The sequence below is a fragment of the Quercus robur genome, chromosome 6 (assembly GCF_932294415.1).
Source record: "Quercus robur chromosome 6, dhQueRobu3.1, whole genome shotgun sequence".
Taxonomy (NCBI): domain Eukaryota; kingdom Viridiplantae; phylum Streptophyta; class Magnoliopsida; order Fagales; family Fagaceae; genus Quercus; species Quercus robur.
The window spans coordinates 27,942,231-27,966,530 of record NC_065539.1 but is presented as its reverse complement, the minus strand read 5'-3'; the positions used below and the strand labels follow the sequence as shown (position 1 = coordinate 27,966,530).

Below are 24,300 nucleotides of genomic sequence, written 5' to 3'. Positions count from 1 at the left end.
TAATCGGACCCTAAAATAGACAAAAAAAATTACAAAAATTGATATGAACTCTAAGGCGGTTAGTATGCCATGCAAGCATAATTTGAGAAGTTTGATCGGGTTCTCCAGTCCTCCTAAATCACTTGTGCACAAAATGTTTTAAGTCAAAATAAACACAATTATTTATTTATTTTTTTTTTTTTTTATGAACGAGAATGTTATCTATACTACTATTTAAGGGGCTTCCCCTGTTTGGACTGAATTTTTTTTTTTGTTCTAAAATACCCCTACATCCCTAGGTTTAAGTAGAGATAAAACTAAATGATAATTTGGTAAATATACATGTCTAACTTGCACTAAAATATTGCATACAAAATAGGAACACTTTTCCACTAACCTACTTCCTCAAAATAACTATACGTTTATTTATTTATTTTTAAATAGAAAAATAAGTTAAACAACCCATGTTGCTGCTGTTTTTTCCCTTACAAAAAAACACCCCATGTTTATCCCAAAAAAAAAAAAAAAAAAAAACTACGGTTGTGGTGAGTATTATGTGTGGTGAAATAATTTTTTCAATTACACTCCTAAATTTTTTTGTGATTGGAAAATATAGTAATCTCAAATTATAATAAATACTCTAAATTAATTCTTACCCAAGCGCGTGTTGAGAGGCTAGTAATTTATAACTTCAGTTGTAAACTTGTAATCCAAAAATAGTACACCCTGAATTTTATCCCAAAAAAAAAAAAAGTACACCCTGAATTTGCCTCTTTCAATAGACAAATTAGGCATGGGAATTGGAATTAACCACTTTAGGGTGCGTTTGTTTCGCCTGAAAAGCATTTTAGGAAATCATTTTACACCCTGCCATGTGTTTGGTTACGCATGGAAAATTTGGTCAAACGGAAAATCATTTCCGTTGATTGTAAAATCACCCACTTTAGCCGTAAAATCAATTATACTTTCATTTTACCTTCAAATGATTTCTAGGACTCACAGAGAGAGAGAGAGAGAGAGAGAGAGAGAGAAGAAAGAGCACAGGGGTCCGAAACCCATCTCCCCTTGGCTCCACCCCATGCACCAACAAGAGAGAGACGCAACTCCACCCTACACGAAGACGTCGGTCTGAGGTCCCCCACACTCTGATGAGCAGCGCTGCCGTACCCGATCCACTCAACCTCACCTCTGCCCACTTTGAGCTCTGCATGTACCCGATCCACCAAGGCAATACTCTCCCTCACGCCAGTGAAGCCCATCTCACCTCCAACATCTCCGATCCGTCGCTCCCACGTTGTCGGTGAAACTCTTCTCTCAAACCCCCCCCCCCCTCTACAATACCTGATCCACATCCCTTCAAACCCATCTCCCTTTTCTTCTCTTCTCTCACTCAACCTCACCTCTGAGATCACGCCGCCGAGATCGCAACCCAGCACCGTTGAGATCGCGCTGCCGAGATTGTTACCCATGACCAATCTCTCTCTTTCTCGATCTACCTGTCCTTTTTTCCCTTAATTTTTGATCACTCTCTCTGCCTCCCTCTCTCAGTTTAACCGAATTGTTTTAAGTTTAAGGAATGGTTTTGTTTTGATTTTTGTTTTTTTAAGTTTATATATTGAAATTTTCTATTATAAAATTTGTTTGGAAGTTGAGAAAGTGGCTGAGAAAATGTGAGAAAATAACATTTTCAGAATGCAAACAAACACATAAAAATATTTTCTAAAACAATTTTCATAATGCAGTCAAACACTTGAAAGTATTTTTCTTCCCCAAAAATATTTTCACTTTAAAATATTTTACACTCAGAAATCATGTAAAACATTTTACATTCAACTAAACGTAGCCTTAGTTCTTCCGGTAAAAAAATCCAGTAACAAAAAAAAATGAAAAGAAGTTAAGGCTAAATTGTTTATTACTATCCAAACGTAAAACGTAAAAATGGGGGGACAGGACGAGTGGGAAGGGGAGCAAGGGTTGGCAGACGAAGATCTACGAGCAATCGACGACGCAATCGAATCGGCTACCAAGAAACGACGCTCTGACGACTTTGTGGAATCATCAAATCCCCAAAGAAGTAGAAGTCGGCGGTTGCCAAGATCCATAGTGGCTCTCCAACACCCAAATCCAAATCCTCTATCTCGATGTGAAATGAGATTGTCAGTGATGAAGTTTGGGGGTCGCATTCTGTACAGCAAGACAGCCATTGATGTAGAGCAAGCTGCAAACCACCTTCTTCACACCATCGCTAACTCCAAGTCCAAGAAGACTCAATTCGTTCTTGGATTCGACATTGAGTGGCGACCCAGTTTTACTAAAGGTAACTGCACCGTTTCTTCTTTCAATTAATCTGTCAACTGGGATTTCTTTGTTTATTATATATATTTTTTGGACAATGAAATGATGGAGCAAATGGCTCTAGAAAGTAGAAACATTAACTTGTTCATTGCTATAATCATCTTGTTTTGTAATGCTATTTGCTGATACTGAAAGTCTTGGTTAAATGAGGTCTATCCTCCTTTTTTATTGGGTTGGAGGGTGAACATGAGTAGAAGTGACTTTGCTCTATGTTATGGGATTGCAAAGGTGTATTTCATGTCCTTTTTATTCATTTATTTATATGAGTTCAATTTTTCTTCATATGGTCAGATATTTTGGGTAGGATTTTATCTAGAGCCTTAACAAAAAGGAATATTACTTTATTGAATTGATGTTGCATCTGAAAATGTTATACTGATTCAATGATCGTTACTACTATGTTATGTTTTGAGAGTTGTAGTCATCAGTATTTGCTTTATTTGGGGTACACGCCTTAGAATATTTCTCTAGTGTATTGTTGAGGTAGAGTAAGTTGCAAAAGACCTTTTGTCGAATTTTGAAGTGAGGAAGGGAGATTTGGGTCGAGTTGTACTTGGATTCAACATTGATTGGTGACTCACTTTTAGAAAATTTCAGCAATGGAGGACCGTGGCAGCAACAATTAAAGACATATAACAGGTGTCCCTAAGCTAATTCTCATACCCAAGCATTGATTTGGTACATATCAGACGTTGCCAATGCTACTTGGGAGCTTGAAAAGGCTTGCTAGCAAATCTTGAGTCTTTATTTATTATATCTTTTATCATTAATTAGTTTTTGGTCACATATATTTAGTTTTATTATTTTTTAAGTGCTAGAGGAAATTCTGTAATTTTTTGGTTTTGGATATGGACTGTGGTCCATCCATTGGGTCTTATTTTGGGTTGTATTAACTAGTCACTAATCCGTTTGTAAATGATACATAACTAAATATATATGAATTAATAAAAAGTCAATTCATATTAAAGAAAACAATAAATACTAATCAAGAAAGAAAAAAAAAAAACTCAATTCCTCGCATCTCTTATGCCAATGTCCCAACACCTTTCATATTTGAGGAGGAAGAGAGGTTGTTGCTAGAGAGGGAATTCACGAAGGAGGAAGTCATCCAGGTTCTGAGTGAGATAGAGGGGGATAAAGCCCCTGGTCCTGATGGTTTCACCATGGCCTTTTTCACAAATGTTGGAGTGTAGTGGAAAAAGATGTCATGGTTTGAACGGTCTATGTATGCTTCTTTTCTCACTTTAGTTCCCAAGAAATGTAATGCTTTGAATATTAAAGACTTTCAGCCTATCAGTTGGTGGGCAGTGTGTATAAGTTGCTATTCAAGGTGTTGGCTAATAGATTGAGGGTGGTGTTGGACAATCTCATCTCTGAGTCTCAAAATTCCTTTGTCAGTGGAGGCAAATTTTGGATTCAGTGCTCATTGCTAATGAATGCTTGGATAGTAGGTTGAAGAGTCATTTACTGGGTGTGGTTTGTAAGCTTGACATTGAAAAAGCATACGATCATGTGAACTGGGATGTCTTGTTTTATCAGTTGGGTAGGATGGGTTTTTGGGTGAAACGGAGGGGTGGATTAAGGCTTGTGTCACTTTGCTTGTTTTTCATATGGATCCCTCGAAGGTCTTTTTGGAAGCTCATGAGGATTAAGACAGGGTGACCTTTTATCCCCTCTTATTTTTCTTTTGATTATGGAGGTCTTAAGCAGGATTCTGAGGAAGACAGAGGAGAATGGTCTTATTCGGGGTTTTCATGTGGGACCAGTGAATTTTGTCAGTGTGCGTATCTCCCATTTGTTGTTTGCAGATGACGCTATTTTATTTTGTGATGTTTCTAGGGAGCAGTTGCTTTCCATAAGGTTGACTTTGTTTTGTTTTTAAGCTTTTACGGGTTTGATGGTTAATGTGGGGAAAAGTGAGATTGTCCTTGTTGGAGAGGTGAATAATCTAGACTCTTTGGATAATATTTGGAACTTCGTTTAAGACAACCTCTATTTGGAACCCTGTTTTGGAGAAGATGGAGAAGAAATTATCTAAGTGGAAGTGTCTCTATTTATCAAAGGGTGGTAGACTCACGTTATTGAAGAGTACTCTCTCAAGTCTCCCAAATTACTTTTTATTATTGTTTACCATTCCTAAGTTGTGGCTGCTAGATTGGAGAGTATCCAGAGGAACTTTTTATGGGAGTCTTTAGAGGGGTGCTTCAAATACCCTTTGGTGGCTTGGGAAAAAGGTTTGCTTACCTATTGAGATGGGCGGTTTGGGGATAAGAAATGTGGTGTCTTTTAATCAAGTTTTATTAGGAAAATGGCTGTGGAGGTATGTACATGAAGTTACACATCTTTGGCAGAGAGTTATCTCCACTAAATATGGAGAGGGTCAAGGGGGTGGAGTACTAAAGTATGTAGGAGGGCTCATGGATGTGGTTTATGGTGAAGTAGTCATAAAGGGAGGTAGAGCTTTTCTAAGCATTTGTTGTTCGTAGTGGATGATGGTACTTGTATCCTCTTTTGGCATGGTAGGTGGGTTGGGGATAACCCCCTTAAAACTCTCTATCCTGAGCTATATGAGTGTTTAGATAACAAGGAAGCTTGTATTTCTGAGGTTTTGTGTCTTCAGGAGGAGGGTGGAAATGTTAGAGTTTCGGACTTGAGATTTTATAGGGATTTTCAAGATTGGGAGCTAGATGTAGTTTATTCTCTACTTGATTTTATCCAAGCTTGTATTCCTCGGGGTGTAGGGAGTGATACTCTATGTTGGTGCCTCAAAGGTAATGGTAAATTTGACACTCGGTCCTTCTACCATGAGATCCAGGATATTCCTAATTCTTTGTTCCCTTGGAAGGGTATTTGGAAAACAAAGGTTCTTAAAAGAGTGGCTTTCTTTTTGTAGATAGCAACTCATGGTTGTATTCTTACTTTGGATAATCTCATGCTTAGGGGTTGCTCTTTGGCAAATCGGTGGTGTGTGCCGTTGTGATGGGGAATCTGTGGACCATCTACTTCTTCATTGTCCTGTAGTACACTCTTTATGGGTGTTTATGCTTCAGGTTTTTGCTATCCAATGGGTCATACCAGGCTTTGTGGTAGGGTTTTTATTTTGTTGGAATCACTGGCTTGAGTATCATACTACAGATACTTGGAATTTGATTCTAGGCTGTTTGATGTGGATTGTATGGATGGAACAAAATTGTTGCTCCTTTGAGGATACTAAGAAGACGTTAGTAGAGTTAAAAGATCTATGCCAGCGTAATTTTCTTGATTAGTCTCAGTGCTAGGGTTTTACGGATTGTTCCCCTCTCTCAGAGTTTATGTCTTCTCTTAGAATAGCCACTTTATTTCTTTTTCTTTGTTGTCTGTTTTTGTTTTCCTGTATTTATCATCATGAACACCTTGTATTTTTCCTTTCATTTTTTCATCAATAATATTACTCTTATTGCCTAAATACCTATCAAAAAAAGAATACTTTGAATTTACATTGGGAGACTGGAAAAATAAGGACTAATGAATTGGTACTGAAAAAGTTAGCTGACTACCTTCTATTTGACTGCTTGGTGATCTATTACCTTTTCTAACAGTTTGAATAAATTTTCCTCCAATAGGGATTAAGCCAAAACCACTAAAAAGGACTCTTGAGGACAAATTAGGGTTTGTCTAATGTTTAGTTGTGGTGGGTTTAGGGTTAGGAAAGAAGAAGAATTAGAGAGAAGTTAGGGCTGTTTAGGGGCCATGTGAACAGTACCCCTGAACAGTAACCTTAGAAAGAAAGAAGAGAAAATAAAGAGAAGAGAGAAGGAGAAAGAAACAACAAAGGCCAATATGCCTTTTGCTCAAAACACTCAATTTTATTAATCAACTCCTTCTACTCCTTGAATACATTGAGCACAATATATATAAAGACTCTTACTTGTTCTAGTAAGGGTTTGTTTGGATACCGCTTATTGCTGAAAACTGAAAACATTGTAGCAAAATAATTTTTAAATGTATGAATAGTGCCGTGGACCCAGTTTTAACTAAACATTTGCGTTTTTTCGTACTTGCAAGTCCTGTGAACAGTGTAAAGGACCTACAGAAAAAAAGCCAAACGCTCCAACTTTCATTTTTCAGTGCAATCCAAACTCAACCTAATACTAGGATTCCTACTAGTACTAGGACTACTATTTAAACGTAATAAATTAAATCAAAGCCTATACATAAAGACCCATAATTGAATAAGACTAATCAATAAAACCCATGGTCCATAACTATGGCCCATACCCAACAATTGTAAAATTACTAAATTAGCCTTGACTCAAGAATAACCAAATAAAATATAAAAACTTAATTAACTACCATGGACACTTATTCTTGGGCTTTGCCTTAGCCTTAGGCTTCCAAAGAGAATATCCTTTCTTTAACCATGTTATGATTCTGCCATCAACTCTATCCACAGTTCCCAGGAAATGGCAGCAGATGAGGCAGAGCCTTATGAATTAATCTCTGCTGTGCTTTCTGACTGTGCAGATATTTTAAAAGAAAGTACCAGCAGAATTCTTAATGTTTGTTTTGGAATTTGAATACACATTTGCAACACTCGCTCTAACACCTAGTCAACAGAAATTAAGACGTCATGGGATATCCAATTGACATGCTGCTGTGTGGATACAAACCCAACTTTATGTTCTGTCATCTGTATCAAAAAGCTTTGTGAACATAGGAATTTGTTGCTTGGACATTGAAAGAAACCTTAACTCTGCAGGTGTTTCACCTGGGAAGGCTGCGGTTATGCAGATATGTGGGGACACTAGTCATTGCCATGTAATGCATATTTTTCATTCTGGAATTCCTAAAAGTTTGCAACTTCTTCTTGAGGACCCTACACTTTTGAAGGTTTCTAAGTTCTAACACATCTGCTCTTAGTTTTTTTTTTTTTGAAAATAAAACGCTCTCCATTTGCTATGTGAATGTATGTAGTAGGATAATATGTTTTAGACATGCACAGGTTGGAGCTGGCATTGCCAATGATGCTGTCAAGGTTTTTAAAGATTATAATGTATCCATCAAAGCTGTGGAGGATCTTTCTTATCTTGCTAAACAAAAGCTTGGTGGAGGTCCCCACCAATGGGGTCTTGGATCCCTAACCAAGAAGCTTATATCAAAAGAGGTTATCTATCTGGGTTTCTCTGAGAATTGATTTCTGTATTTTCTGCAACTCTTCATTGCTTATACTTATCATGCTGTCAGTGTTTTTTATTTTTTAGAGCATCATGAAGAATTTTTAGTTATAGTTCATGCAAAATTCCACTTGCAGATCATCCTTCACTAGGTATCTTGTGTCTAACTGTTTATAGGTGGCAATTTTTCCACTTGGAAGTGAGTATTTGCTAGTTGCAATGCAGTGGTTCATTACAAACTTACAGCTAGCACTGTGCTGACATCGGTAGCCATTTTACTAGGAATTTTGAAATGAACATGCAAGTAATTTTATTTGTATATTGTAGGATCTTTTTGGAACTTCAACTACAAGGCACTTAATTAGGCTAAAGTGCAAACTACACCTATAACATTTGGGGGCTTTAGATTTTTACACCCTAAAGTTTCAGGATTTGGATTTTACCTCATAAAATTATATTCTGTTTGCATTAGTAGCCTTTACGTCCATATTTTTTGTTAAGTACCCACATAAACTTGCCACCTGTGTTTAGTTCGTCCTATAAAATGATGCCACGCCATTTTATTATGCCACACCATTCTCGTTATGCCGCATGGAATTATTTTATTGGACGAACAAAACTCGCAGTCCAAACTTATGTGGCGCTTAATGAAAAATATGGATGGAGGGTTGTTGATGCAAACAATATATAACCCGCAGGAGGGGGAGACCTACTAGCGTCTCCTTTGGTTCTTATGTCATCCAGAGTTCAGAATAACACCTATATCCTTTGTGTATATGAGTACCCAAGAAAAATATTTAAGAAATCAAAGGTCTAGTTTATCACCTCCATGACCAAAAATATAAACAAGGAAAACAACACTACCACCACTAACAACAATAGAGCCTTAGTGATGGAGGAAATTGGTGAAAGGAAAGCTGTTTTAGAAAGCTAAGTTGCTTAGAGAAAAGAAAGAATGAATTAGCTCTTCAAGAGACACACTCTTGGAATAATACCTTATAGGTAGAGATTTCTTGAATTCAAATTCAACTAGTTACAATGAGGGCAACCTTGCTTATTTATAGTTACGTAAGCAATCTGCTGAGTTAGTTACAAGGACCCACCATGTGGATGCCATGTGTTTGGCCAAATTCTAACAAACTTCTCTAACTAACCAATAAGCTATTGCACTAATCACTAACAATCTTATCAACAAACTAACTTTCTGTTACAAGTAAAAGGAACTACTTATCATACAACATAAGCACTAGTAAACAGCTAGCTTTAAAAATGAACTGTATCACTTAGTTCCAAAATTTTTGGGGTTGGCAACAAAGCAAATACACCCAAAAATTTCAGGAGATAAATGGAATAAGGGTTTATCAAGAGACATCGCATTGTGGGCATGTGATTGATTAACATGCTACCAAAATAACATCACTCCAATAGGCTTAAGGAACACTCATTTGAAATAAGTGCGCTTGAGTCACTCCCAACAAATTCCTTAATTTATATTTTGCCTCATCATTTTGTTATGGGTATGAGCACAAGAAGACTGATAAATTATGCCATGGCCAAGAAGGAATTGAAATAAAACCCCTTTAAAAAAAAGAATTGAAATAAAAAAATATGAAAATATTCATGAGCATTATCAGATTGAAAAACATGAATGGAAGAATGTAAGCATCAAATTGAGTCTTTATTTCCATATAAAATGATTTAAGAATTGAATACAAATCTGACCTTTCCTTCATATGGCAAAGGTGACTTTAAAGAAATTATCAACAACCATGACATAATATTGAAACCAAATATGAGGGGACTTTTATAGGACCCCAAATGTTTGAATGAACTAGGTGAAAAGGAATATTGGCTCAATTCTCATGTCTAGACACAAAAGGCAATCAATGGTGTTTACTCAATTTATAAGCTTCTCAGTTTAATGACTCAATTGCATGACATGATGGAATGAACAATTACAAGTTTTGAAGATAGGGTGTTATGACCCCACCCAACTGTGTAGATATTATCCTCTTTGGCTTCATTAGGCTGCAAAGATTTGTTTCTCCCCAAAGCACACAACAGTGGGGAAAACGCATCTTCACATTGAAAGGATGCCTAATGAAATTGAGTCCTCATCTCACGAGTCCCTCATTACCTGGAGAAGCACGTGGTAATGTGCTTAAAAGGGGTGGCCTCCCTTTAATGTGAAGACATGTTCTCCTCGCTATTTTGTGCTTTAGTAGAAACAAATCCTTGAGGCCTAACGAAGTTAAAGAGGACAATATCATCCCGGTTGGGGTGGGGTCATGACAGAGGGATTACCAAGACGACAATGATGCTGAAAATGTGATACTAATGATGAAAGGGCCACTGAACGAGATAAATCATGAAAATCTAGATAGTATAGACCGTTAGACTTATGTTTTCTTTCGGGAGGTAAGAATATTGCAACAATTAAGATCTTCTTATGAACATATGACACTAAAGACAAGGAAAGAGTAGGAGTAATGTGAGTAGTGCCCAAACTAAAAACAATAGTGGTTGAGACATCTGCCAATGTAGCAAAGGGAAGAGTTGAGGGTTTCCAAGTTAGAGAGCAGACCTGGATTACCAATCATATGATCAATCACTCCTAAGTTAATGATGTAGGGTTCTTGAGTGGTGAGACAAGCAATGGCAGTACCTGTTTAAGTTAGAGTAGCAGTAGAAGAGTATGCAGGAGACTGCGACTGTAGGGACACAAGGTGAGAAAAATCTTCCTCAAGAATAAACACCACTCTAGTAGTGGAAAATGGTGGTGGAAAGGGGTTGTGAATCATTATCCTCTTCCTGAAAAATGATCTTCTTAAGATGACCACGTTCTCTACCACAACCTCCTCCCCAACCTTAACCCCCATGACCACCATGGCCACTCCCTATAGAGGTGACAAAAGCAGATTTATCACTAAAGGGTAATGTAACAGTACTAGAATCAGATAATGAGGTCTGTCTAAGTCTACCAAAAGCTTCACTCAAAGAAGGGAGGTCTTTCCTATCTAAAATTTGTTCTTATCAATGGTTGTGGAGATATACTATCTCTCTGTTTCTACATGGTTTTTACATCAAAGATGGGTTGGTAAAGATTAAGTTCTTCACATATACCCTTAAAATTTCCATAATAGTCTTCCAAAGACAAATGATTGAGAGCAAGGGTGAAACAAGTTTGATAAAGATCATAAATTTTCATAAGATTGTTAACACCCAGAGTACAACTCCTTGGTATGTTCCCAAACAAGTTTGACAATTGGTAAGAAAACCAGACTCTAACTGATCTTAGACTCCATGCTATTCCACAAGCAACTCCTAATTTGGGCATCTTCAGCTTTCCAATCAGCATATTTAGAGCCTATGGACCCCGCGTGCACGCGGGGGCGGGGAGGGGGGGTGTCATCGGTGTAATGATATTGTTTTCTTCCCAAGAGAAAGACCTCAACAACATCAGGACATTGTGCATAATTGTCCCCATTAATACAAATGGAAGTAATGGAAAACATATTGGGAACAACAAAAAATTTGGTTGGATACTGTCTTTAAACTCCATAGCACCACACAAACACGTATCAGGAATTAAATAAAATCAACTACCAGCACTACTGTTTAACACCCAAACCACTGACTGGTCTCCAATACTATCCAACCACAAAACTCTAAACACACAAGGCAGCAGCATGAACCACCCAAGCATTGGATTGCACATACAATAACCCATATCACATTGCTACAAGCCTACAACTATAGAGCGATAGAACTAGAGGACATACTAAAGTTTGAGAGGCACAAAATACCAGATTGGCACAAAAGAAGGTTCCCATGGGTCACCGGTAGTCGGTGGTGCTTCCAAGTGAAATCTTGAGAGCTATGGTGAAGTTTCTAGCCTATACAGATATGGTTGTCGGGTTGCGAAATACTGAGATTTGGTTATGTTGACTTGACCCATCAACTCAACTAGGTTGTGGCGAAGTAAGTTCAGGTTTCGGAATGGCTATAGGAGCCTTGTCGGAGTCACAATGGCATAGATGACACAATGGTGCTCTCTTAATGGTGATGGGAGCCTTGTTGTAGTTTTGAAGGTGTTTTTTTTTGGAGTGACTATGGTCAGCAAAGTCAAGGGTTGCTATTACTATACTCGCCAGGGATTAGGAATGGCGGAGTCAACAACAGATGTTAGTGGCTGCAGTGGTAGGCGTCTTTGTGCTCTCATATCATGTTAGTCTTGGTAAGTGCGTTTAGGTTTCATTAATATACCCTAACACATACTTAGTATTTATACTGATAGCTTTAGTACATTATTATAGATTTACCCTTAACAATTAAATACCACTCACAACTTTAACAAATTTTATTTAGTTCTAGAATTGTGCTCTAAGACGGCATGGATGATATACATATATACTGCTTCTGAATGGACAATTAATGATAAGTATTATGCTTTTACAATTCACCTCATAGAATATTCTTCAATCTTTCCTTCTTCAATATCTTATCTTCTATCTCTCTCTTGTTAGTCCTAACCTAACCCATGGTTTCCTTAGTTGAAAAATTGTATGGACACTTTGAGACTGCCATGGCTAACACCGTCTTATTGAAATTTGACTGGTTAATAGTATATAAATCCCTTCAAGATTCTTAAAATTGCTCTTGTTCAAGGTTTTGAAATATATGGTGTGGACAACAAATTTGACCGGTTTATACAAACTGATTTTGTTGGACTTGATTGATCGTGGTTGTTAATTGACACTGATTGGTGCTATTAGAGATTTGATTGCTAAATGAATTTTATTTCCATATATGATGTAATTACATAATGATATAATGTAGGGACTATTTAAGGGTCCAAATTTCACTATTATAGGCAGTTGATCATGGATTAATGAAATTTGGATCAAAAGTTTTCTTCCAGTGCTTGATGTTAATACCAAGCAAGCTCAAGTGTTGATTCTTGGGTTCCTATCCTTATCCCAAGCTTGGGGTTGGTTTCAAGCAACCCTAGGTGCTGTTTTCTAGGTTCTGTTTTTGTCGCTTGGTGCTATTTTTAAGGTTTTATTCCCTTTTTTTGTTCTCTCTCTCTCTCTCTCTCTCTCTCTCTCTCATTTTTTCCCAATCCCATGTTCCTCCTGAGACTTCATTGTCCTGCATCATAATGCAGCTTCGTAAGCCCAATAAAATTAAGCTGGGAAACTGGGAGACTAATTTTTTGTCAAAGGAGCAACTAGATTATGCAGCCACAGATGCTTTTGCTTCTTGGTATCTGTATCAGGTAATTTGTTATCATCACTTTATCATCTTTTTATAACTTTAAAGGCTTTCAAAACATTTGTGCTGCATAATAATTTTTTCCTTTGTTACATAGGTATTAGAAGGCCTCCCCAATCTAGAAGTTGCTGCTTGCCAAGGAAGTGAAAAGTTGGAAGGTGTGACGTCAGAATGACCTTTGCTGGTTATATCTGACTAATATTTTCTGTTCGGCTTATATGGACAGAATGACATTGTCAAATTAGTCTGATAGGCTTCACCACCATCATTGGCAGAGCAGTAGTATTTGTTGCCTTAGATGCTTCAAATTATTTATTGGCTTATGAGGCTTTGAGTTTAGAAGTAGGTAAATAAAGACATCAATTAAGAAAGTAATTTGTTGAGGATCCAAAGCCGACTTTGGATATAGTAGAATAGAAGAAATGAATACATGTGGTTGACTCTCACTAATTTGCTGAGGATCCATAGCTTAATGTTGTTGTTGTTGTTGTATATGAGGCTTGGTTTCATACTTTGATGTTATATAGGAGATTGCCATCACTTCTGATTCAAGTTTCACTTCCTTTGAAGTGACAAAATTTTATTTGATTAAAAATGAATGGTATGTTTTAAGTGCATGATCACTTACATTGCAATATTGACTTGACAAGCAGCAGCGATTGAAAGTGAGCCTGATTTTCATACTGTGCAATTTAACCAGTTGCTTGGTTCTATTTACATAATAATTTGGAAAGTTCCATCGATGTTTATTGAGAATATTTTTAAAAATAAAGTAAAATAAAATCATGCTTTTCCTCAATGCCATTGTTTAGTTCCTTTTTTTTTTTTTTTTTTTTTTTTTTTTTTTTAAGCAAAGTTCCTATTTTCTTTAATTTGTACTGAAACAGGGAAATTGTGGTATGTTCCAACAAGTTCACAAATTCTTGACATAGTTGTGATTTTGCCTTTGCATGCTCTTTTTTTTCCAAAAAATTGTTCTCCCCCCCCTCCCCCAACCCCTTTTGGTTGGTTACAGGCACATCTATACATGCTCTATATAAAATCTAGCTGATTATTGGAATTGGAATGGCTCAATCCTAACCATCTGCTTGAATTTGATTTGAGCTTCAATCTGGTTCATATATTTTTTGAGAAGTTATGGAACTTCTGACAGGCCTGGGATTATGAGTTTCTGAGCCGTCTGGATTGGCTTTTATAGTGTGTAATATTCGTAGCAATTGCAGGCCCCTGTTTATGTGAGAACACTCTCCTCCTTCCAATGCCTAATTTAAGATTTGAGCTTGTGAAGATGGTCAACTCAATCTGAGGCCATAGTCTTACCTTATTTCGTGATGCTCTAGCTGAAGCTTTATGTTCCTGCTTTAACCTCTTCTACGCTTGGGATGGATCGGCCTGCCTAGAACACCAGTCCAATAAAAGAAGGAAGCATAATTCTCATAATCTATTAATAAATCATTGAAATAAAAACTAAATATGGCAGTTATTTTACAAACACCAAATCTGGCCTTATGATGCCGTCATGCTCCAGTATGACTTGCAAAAGCTGAAACCAATATAAATATGGTGATACGATTTAGCATTTTGTTTGTTTTTGTTTTTAACACAAATTATTTGGTGTTGTTTCTTATAACTATAACCGTATGTTCTATTCATGAAAGTATATACTATCGGGGAACTTATTAAGATCATTTGTAATTAGTTTCTTTGGAGATCTTCTAGTTCAAAAAGGCTTAGCAAAGAATTTATGCCTACAAAGTGCTCTCCTTTTAAGTTTTAACACTGATCAAGTTTAATTAAGTTTCATTCAAGTATAAAAAAAAAAAAAAAAAAAAAAAAAAAAAAAGTATTTAGTTGTTAGTCGTGTTTGATTTGAGCTGTGTTTGCTTCGAATTAGTTTAGTGTTAGCGTGATAATCTGGGCTTTGATATGTTTCAGTTTACTTCAAACTAGTTGCTAACTAGTGCGATGCACGGGGAAGCTATTATGTATAAAAATGTAAACTCTTCTTTTTCTTTTACTCTTTGATTGTACATTAGCTTTTCAGTCTTATAGTTTCCTATCCTTGATATGAAATATTAATCTTGATATGAAACATTAATTTATGTAATGAAAAATAGAAATCAAACACAAATTAAAGTTTAAAATAAAATGAAGAATTAAATCTTTAACCTCCTCAATTATTCATAAAATGTATGAAACACAAATTTAAAGAACTACTTAATCAATATTTCAAATAAATTGAAAGACAACTTTAAAGTGTTTTTTGTATCTTCTTCCTTTGTTGCTTTGTAGTAGTCATTGAATGTATCCTTTTGTTTTACTTTAGTACAGATGTTGGTGTGAGTTGTGCATTGCTTTGAACATCAACTTTTTGAAATTTTGTAGAATCACCACCTTGTTCACTTTGATAAGTTGCTGCTACATTCATTTGAAGCATCACTAATGTAAGACTAGCAATAGAACAGGTTGAGGAATGTCTTACAACACATACAAGTTAAATAGCATATTTGTAATTTTGCTATATTAAAGAGTACGTACTTCAGTCATTTTATCAAGCTGAATTACTTTGTCAGTTTCTTCAAAAGATTCAAAAACTTTCTTGATGGTGTAGAATTCTCATCCATGCTTGAGATTATAGTTATTTAGTTGTATTTGGAAAACAAAATTTTCCATTCATATTTTCTATTTGCATAGGAAGGACAACTTCTTCGGGCACCTAACAAAAGTAATATTTTTCAAATTGTACAATCAAATAAAGTTTAGTAAATATTAAACACTAATTTTATCTTCCATATTCTCACCTCTAAACATTTGTTCAAAAGTTCTTTTGCCGATATATTGAGTAATTTTTCTGCTTCTAAATCAAATAAAATGAATATGGCCATTCCTATGCTATCTTCAACCTTTAATTGAATTCTATACTTGATTAGAGAAATGACATATGTAATATTAATATCATATTAGTTATTGTGCATTTTAATATAAAAGTAAACATTTTTATTTTGTGTACCTTGAGATTGGGAAGCATGCCTTTTTGTTGTAATTGTCGCACCATATAAATTCATCTCTTGATTTTACCTTTTTATGACATACTTCGCAAGAGATAAAGTACCAATTAGAATTATCTATCTCAATGTTTATAATCTTTCCCTGATAGGCGAAGATAGTTTCCTAGAAATTGAATTTTAATTAATGAATATCAATCAATTCATAATTTTATAGTTAAATTTTGTAAAAGCAGGTCTATAGTACATAAAGCAATGTTAAGGACACAATGTTATTGTTCAAGGTTTTCTTTTTTCTTACCTCATCAGAATCTCACATAATTTTTGTTATTTCACTTATGGTTCTTCTGTTGATGTTCATCTCTTCTTGAATTGTCACTTGTGGTTTGAATTGTTTTGGCATTTGTACTATTGGTTGGTTATTTTCCACTAGCTTGTTATATATATAGAGGTAAAACTTAGAGAAAATTTAATTAGATTCTAAAAATAAAGTCCAATTTTACACCATGTGTCATAAATTATTTATTTTTAGAAAGAGTTTTATTTCTTAATTTTGGAGTTAAATGTGAGACCACATCATAAATATCTATCCAAGTGAGTTATTACATACAAAAATCAAATAGTCTAGAATTAATGAGCATAATTTTTTTTTTTAAATGGATAATTTACATTTTCTACCTAATAATATTATTATAAGACTTTTTAAAGAGTAAAAAAAATGATTATCAATAATATTTAAATTATATATGTAAAAATATACTATGCATCTTAATGTATATCTTTTAAGTATAACCATGCACTTGCATAGGGTTACAAGCTAGTATTACATAAAAGATATTAGACATAGTATTAAATAAAAATGTGAATCCAAAACAAAGCACTTACTGATATTTGAAATTAGTAGTCTCAGGAATTTCCAAATCAATATAAACTCTTGTTCCACTTATTGACGATAAGTTATAATCTCTTGCAATGTATGAGAAAGCTATTGATTATGAAATATATATATATATATATATAACAATGGATGAAGAATTTAAGCTATCACTTATGTAAGTGAAGCTACTAAAGCATGCTTCTAATCTATATATATATATATATAAAACCGAAGTTTTTGAAACTTCCACAAATTTCCACGTCAGCACAATATTAAAAAAAATAATAAATAAATAATAATAAATTTTTTTTAAAACCCTACCCGATGCTCTGCGTTCTCTCACTATTATATTTTTCTTTTTATTTTAGGCTCCAAAGAGATCGAATACTCTTTCTCCTTTGCCGTTCTCTGCTTCTCTCAATTCTCAGAATCCCCAACCCGATGCTCTGCGTTCTCTCACTATTTTATTTTTCTTTTTATTTTAGGCTCCAGAGAGACTGAATACTCTTTCTTCTTTGCTGTTCTCTCTGCTTCTCTCAATTCTCAGAATCGCTAAACCATAGCCCATGGTCACTCTCTCACTCCTTCAGTGGCAAAAAGTGCCAGCCTCCGGCCGCCACCGTCATATATCGCCAAAGCCACTACCAGTGCAGGTATTTTATGATTTAATTTTTGCTATCTTAGATTTAGGTACTTGGATTTGGTTTGATTATCTTTAATTTAGGTATTTGGATAATTGGTTTTGATTAAGGTTGAACCCGTGCAAAATCGAAGATATCTACTTCTTCTTCAACTCTCTCTCAGCCTCCATCTTTTCCCTGAAAAACACAAAACACGAACTGATCTCTGACCTCTAGGTTATTGGTGTTAAATTTTTTTTTTTTAAATTAAATAGGAATTATTGAAGCTTGGCTTAGACTATATGGGAGTGAAACACAAGAAAATGATGGGAAAGTTAAGAAGATTCTGCCGTGCGAGCCTTTTCAAAGGAGATTCTGACTTTGTTGGTGTCATGGTGGGTTAACCCCTGAAAATCTGTCTTTATTAATCTTAATTTTCTTAATTTGTTTTTTTGTTTTTTTTTGTTTTTTTTTGTTTGGTTAGTAAATGAATTATGAATGAATATTGGCCTCAGTGTTGTATCAATATGGCTCTCTTTTTTTTTAGGTTTGATTTGTTCAAGTTTAGTTGAAGCTGCTAACTCTGTTGGTTGACCAAATTTGTTGATTTAATGATTTTAGCATCATCTTCTTAAATCGTTTTCTAGGGAGGGTTTATTACTTTTATTTTATTAGTTATTGAAGAAGACCTTTGTTCATGTTAGGCACACATTCACGCAATGTTTGAACCAATCTTAGATGCCTAAACTGTTCTTTCCTTTTTATGGGGTTTACAATAAATGGATTATAGGAATTCAAACCTAAAGTCTTTCTAGAGAGAAAATTGAATAACACCATTTACTTATCATTGGAGAGTATGTTGTTCCTATGATACAACCTCATAATTACGAATAGCTACTTTTCATTTGTAAGGGCAGGAAGAGAAGATGTGGAAATTTGTGGTGCTTTGGTCAGCCAAAACTAAGTTACTGGTGAAGGATCTGTCAATTGCATGCCACAAAACCTGCATAAGTTTGCATACTCCTAATTTGGCTTTCAATATTGGTCATTGTCCCTAGCAGGCGATACAACAAGACTTCTTTTGCATCTCTCATGCCCACATGAACCACATTGTGAGTGTCCTTTCTGTGTTTTTCTTACTTTCTCTTTGTTTATATTGCTCTTGGTATTAGAAATTTTTTGTATACTTCATTGTGTGTGTGATAAATTACAGTGGTTAGATGTTAAATACTTAGTAACTATTTATACATTTGTATTTTGTTTAAAGTTGTACTACAAGTTGAAGATTTTGGTTGGTGACTATGTTATTTGCTCCCCAAAGCATTTGTAAAAATGCCTAAACCAAACTTTCCATCACTTAGGAAGTACAAGGAAAAAAAATCTAATAGAAAACTTTCCATCCTTACTGAAAGTTATTTTGAATCTTAACTTCAGTGTGAAGGGTTCACTGAATTTTTTCAGATAAGCTTTCACTTTGAGGAAAATATTTCCTATTAATATAGCAGTCCTACACTCCTAATGTTGAGTGCTCTGCTTATGGGGATATTTAGATTTGCTTAGGAATTTTGATTCATGGAAACTGTTTTTGTTAAGGTGGTGCTGTCTTTGTTAGAAAAAGAGGAAAAGGAAGTTTATAAGAAGCCTAAATCTGAGATAAAGAAAGGGTATTTCTTTCCCCATTGTTACTTCCCAGAAATGCCAAAAATAATTGTTTCACTTGAACTTGGGACCTATATGGCTTGAATTGTTTAAGAACTTTGTATGTCTGGAGCAATTTAGTAATAATTTTCATTTTTTAATCCTACTTAGTTTCTGAAGATATTTTTTTCATCTATTCTTTGTTTGCCGATATTTATTTCTTTCAAATGGTAAATGTTTCAGTGACTCTACTTCTTTACACTATCGATGTTAAAGTTGTTCTCTATATATGAGTGAAAAGGCTCCACATGTGAGGCTGTACTAACACTAGCATATATATAGTTTGAATGGGGCTCTCTTGATTTTCCTTATCTTATTGATGTAATTGAAATATTTAACTTTCTCATCATTGATGCAAAATTTCATAGTCTTCACTTTGGTTATATTAGTCTTAACTTTGTATTGCTTTGTTCTGTTTATTTTTTTTTGAATCATTTATTTGTTTCTTTTGTTACAATTTTATATAGTGTTGAGGTTAAGGTGTATATGACCATATCTACATTACAGCTAATTTCACATCATGTTTTCCTGGCTTACAGAGGGCTGAGACCTTGGGAATTGCTGAATTCCCAATACTAGGCTGCATCAGGAATATCCAAGTTAGGGTCAAAGATACAATCTTTTCATCAAGGTAAACGTATTATACATGTTTGTATTATTTTATTGTGAACAAAATAAATTAAGAACTTATTATTGTCACTATCTAGAATAATTTGTGCATCATGTATCATAAAGAGCTTAATTGTGATCATAAATAAAACTGTCTTTTTAATATATATTGGAAGACTCCTAGAATAACCTATCGTAGATGGGTGGAATCTCATTAAAAATCTTGAGGTGAATGGGATGTATGGTCCACCATGGTTAATAAATAGACTTTAACAGGCACATGAATCAGTAATGAAATTGGTCTGTCCAGTTCACGCTGATTTGTTACTGTGATGATTTCCTTGAAACTTCAATATTAATGAAATGGTAGTGAAGTGATTTGTGTTGTTGCCTTCCATTTCTTTGTGTATTGGCAGTATACACACACACACACACACATTACACTTCAATCAATAACTTCCATGGGAACGTCCTGTAACTTCTGTTTATGTAAGAAATATGAAGTTGAAATCAAAAGCTGCTTTTAAGCAATAAATGAGTAATCCATCCAATGCTAGGTAACAATAAGAAATAAAGAATTGAAGGAAAATTCAAGTCTAAAACAATAAAGCTAATCAAAATCGTAGAAACCCCATAAGAGATTATCCTAAAGAAAACAAAATAATTTTCTCTCAAAGACTATTTCTTTGGCTACTGATTTTATGGCTACTAAATTGGATATGTCACTTGATGATCTTATTAAAAATAGAGGTTCCCGTGAGAGAGTTAGATAAGTAACAGCTATTTGATTTAGTTTTATAGATTTTTGTAGATTAGGTATTTTGTTGTATATTTGCTTCTCATAGTGCTTATTAAAAGTGGCTGTATTGGATATTGCATGATGGTGGTAATGATTTTTAGAGACTTTTAATTATTGATTTTGTCCTTTTCAATGTTGGGCTTTTCTGGGTTTTGCATGTAATGCTATTCTTAAAATTTTAGTTGATAATCTGTTTGAGTGATGAGGGGAGAAAATCAAATGTCTTGATTTGAATTATATGGAGTAGTAAGTATGGTTAAGCTATATATAGGTAAATCATTCCAAATTTTTGCAGCATTCCCTGTTTTAATGTTTTGAAGATAAAATGTTAAGGATAGTCTTTAAAAAAAAAAAAAAACCATGCAGAGGGTTGTAATTTACTGCTTTAGTTTTTTAATCACATTTATGATGAATATTTCTAATCATGGCTTTTGATTAAAATTTAATGGCCAAAATTGCACCATATTTGTCACAAATAAAAAGATATATGTTGCAACTAACAATGGCAAAATTGCTAATTGATGTGCATCATTAAAATGTTGAATTTTGGTTAAAAGGCTGATATCAACCTAATTTTTAGCATCTTTCACAATTTTAAGTGAATACATGTAAATTTGTTCAAAAGTTAATTTTTATGCCTTACGGGGTTTTGAGGAGTATATAAATTTAATCCTAGATGATGCTGGAAAAGTCAACATCAAGAGGAAGAGCAAAAAACTTTAGATGGGTTCATTTTCCTTTACTTTTAATCTCCCAAATGTACATGCTTTGAACATGGTACATCTATTTTGTTATGGGTTGATTACATCAAAAAAAAAAAAAAAATGTAAAGGGTAGATTCTTCTTAAGAGATGCAACACAACAGCCACCTCTCTCTCTCTCTCTCTCGCAATAATGGAAAGTGATGATTTTAGCAATGGTGTAAATCGGCATTATGTTGCCTTTTCAATTCCATTAAGGTCTAGCATCTTTGTTTACTGGCAATGTTAGTATTTAGATACATCTTGGACATCAAGAATGATTAATATAATTTATGAAAGATATTTGATTGAATGAGTATGAAAACTATATTTGTGTAATTAATTTTATTGGATAGTACTTATATCAGTTATATATATTTTAAATATGATTTCAAGCTCTTGGTTATCACGATTTCTCAGTGCATGTGATAGATTTTATTATCATGCAAGTGATAGATTTTATTAGTTTGGTATATAAATTACACCATGATATTGATTTTTTTTTTCATATTAGGGAAGTTATCAATAGCTTTCCCGTGCATCGCACGGGTTAGCGACTAGTAATATTTTAATATCAAAATCTCTATTTGGTGAAATTCACTTGCCGGAGCATTGCAGTATGTTTACTTTATTCCTTTAATTGCAAATATACCCAATTATCACCTTTTAAAAAAACATGAAAAAAGAATGTGTCACTTCTAAAATATGATTTTAGAGAATCAACATGGTGACATGAATATACACATTGGTATGATTTAGAGGACAAATGATAGGAGACTTGTTACAAAACCATTCCCAACTGCCATATATGCAAGAAGAGGCACTCAAAAAATAAAAGAAGAAATATATATATATATATATATATATATATATATATATATATATATATATATATATATACATATATAAAAGGCCCATTGGAGCTCAAAAGAGTAAAATACTACAATTCAAATAAATCTTATACAAATTATACCCATATCATTTTGTAATTGGATACATATGCTTTAAAGTAAAAAGTCACATACTTCTTAAATGCTCCCAAATTTTACATAGGCACAATCCCAGAAACAGATATAGAATAATGTTTGAAACCCACCAATTAAATTGCAGAAGATTGGAAAGGTAACACAAAAGTTAGACTATATAGTTTATATTATATGCATTAAGTTACCTGAATTGCAAAAGGGAGTTATGATATAAATCTTGACATTTTTCAATCGTTCAAAGCAACAAATATACTATCAATAGAAGCCAATAATTGGTTGGACTTATCAAAACCCACTATGTCTCTAACCCCATCAATCCATGAATTCAATTTCTAATTCATCCATCATCCAAGTCTATGCATAATGTATTAAAATAAACAATAGCCAATATAGCAGATTTAGGGGAAACACAATTATTAAATGATGAGCACAACTTTGACAAACAAAGAAAACAGATCAATGTCAAAACTTAAGAAAGAAAAAGACAACAAATGCCATTTTGATGATTTTGATCTTATCATTTGTCAAATAATTTTGATCTTATAGGGGGGGAAAATGGTGAGAGAAGCAAATATTATTTTCCTTGTGTTTTCTTGAAAGCACCAAATACTTTTGAAAAGCCTGTTGCTCATCAAGATTCAAGATATAAAATGGTCTAAGTGCTCAATTCTTCTTATGCAGGCTACCCTATTCTACAGAAAAATATTTTATGCATTAACTTCATCACTTTAAAAAAAGGTTGCTACTTGATGGTTTTGGATTTTGTTTGATTAATTTCACAAAAAATTAGTTTCGCAATTCAATGAAATTCTTTAAGAATCCTATATTATCCTTGATACTCAGGGACCATTAATTGGAATTGAGCACACGCATGTTCCAAAATTTAGTCCTACTACTGAAACTGAAAATCAAATTGAATTTCATGTTTCAAGTTGAGGAACTAACTTGCCTAAAAACACGGTAATTTAGACCAAACAACAGTAACTACAACACATACCATTAGTCTTAGCTCCCCCCAGAAAGTCAGACTTTAACATGAGAATCCAAGGAACATGCCCACAAAATTTGTCAGTCTGAGGTTTTTTTTTTTTTTTCATCATTATTTGTAAAAATCGAGCTGTAATGATGAATAGCTGCCGCATGCAAAGAAAAAAAAAATGAGAGGTGCACAATGGCAGCAAAGAAAAAAATTGATTCTTTTGCTTGAAACATACATAAAGAATGGCTTAAATAAGAATAATTCTAGACAGAATATTGAAGCTTGAATAAGGGCTACAAAAATATAAAATAAACTCAACAGAATAAGAGGAATTATAGGAATAAAGTTGATTAGGGAGAGAATATTGCATCATCTTGGATCCTACCTGTATAGATTATTGAATTTGAAAGTTTATAAAAATTAAAACTTTCATTTAGATACTTCATAGAATAAATGCTATTTTGCAAATGTAATATAACAAAATTGAACCCAAACACAACAAAGCAGCATAACAAAGATACAAAAAAGTAATTAGCTTGTCAAAGATAGAAAACAATAATTAGCTTGTCTTCAGTTATCTTATAGGTAACATCTAATTTAACAAAATGGTAAGCAAATACAAAGTGGCTAAATCAATTTGGAGGAGACAAATACAAATATAAATTGGTGGTAATAGTACCATCTTCATTCACTAATGGACTTCTACTTTCATCATTAGTGTTATATTGTCTACGTTGAATACTCCTTTCAAATGGCTCGTCATCTCTTGTTCTTGATTGGCCTAGGTTACATACTAATTATGAGTGACGCATTATTAGAAGAACTAATTTTAATTTTTTAAAGAAAAATACTTTTTAATATCTTAATATCATACTCCTTTTGTTTCTCTTTTGTGATAAGATTAATCTTCATCTCAATCTTGCATAGAAAGCAAACTCCATGCTTAGGGAATAAACTAAACAAAAAACATTCATGAAAATTTAATTCATAAATAAAACTATATAGGAAAAACATATATTACAAATTAACATTTATATGTTATAGAAAGGGGAAAAAATAGAAGAAAAATATAGCATTCACGTACTAACTTCAGAATAAAAAAAACATAAAAACATGATTCTTTGATAAAATACAAATTGTACATAGAAGTAATAAAAACAATGGAAATCTTGAGATGAAACAATTAAACCAAGTTTGAGATTGTTGGGTTAAGAGAGCTTGACCCC

The 24,300-nt window shown here is 34.0% G+C and overlaps 1 protein-coding gene across 1 annotated transcript; it reads left to right on the top strand.

Annotated features, from left to right (window-relative positions):
* Nucleotides 1-1,887: 1,887 nt before the first annotated feature.
* Nucleotides 1,888-13,396, top strand: LOC126688405 (3'-5' exonuclease-like). Its single transcript, XM_050383080.1, has 5 exons — nt 1,888-2,296; nt 7,073-7,203; nt 7,316-7,477; nt 12,655-12,765; nt 12,859-13,396. Exons 1-5 carry the CDS (start codon nt 1,918-1,920, stop codon nt 12,934-12,936), a joined length of 861 nt encoding a protein of 286 aa, XP_050239037.1. The 5' UTR covers nt 1,888-1,917; the 3' UTR covers nt 12,937-13,396.
* The last annotated feature ends 10,904 nt before the right edge of the window (nt 13,397-24,300 follow it).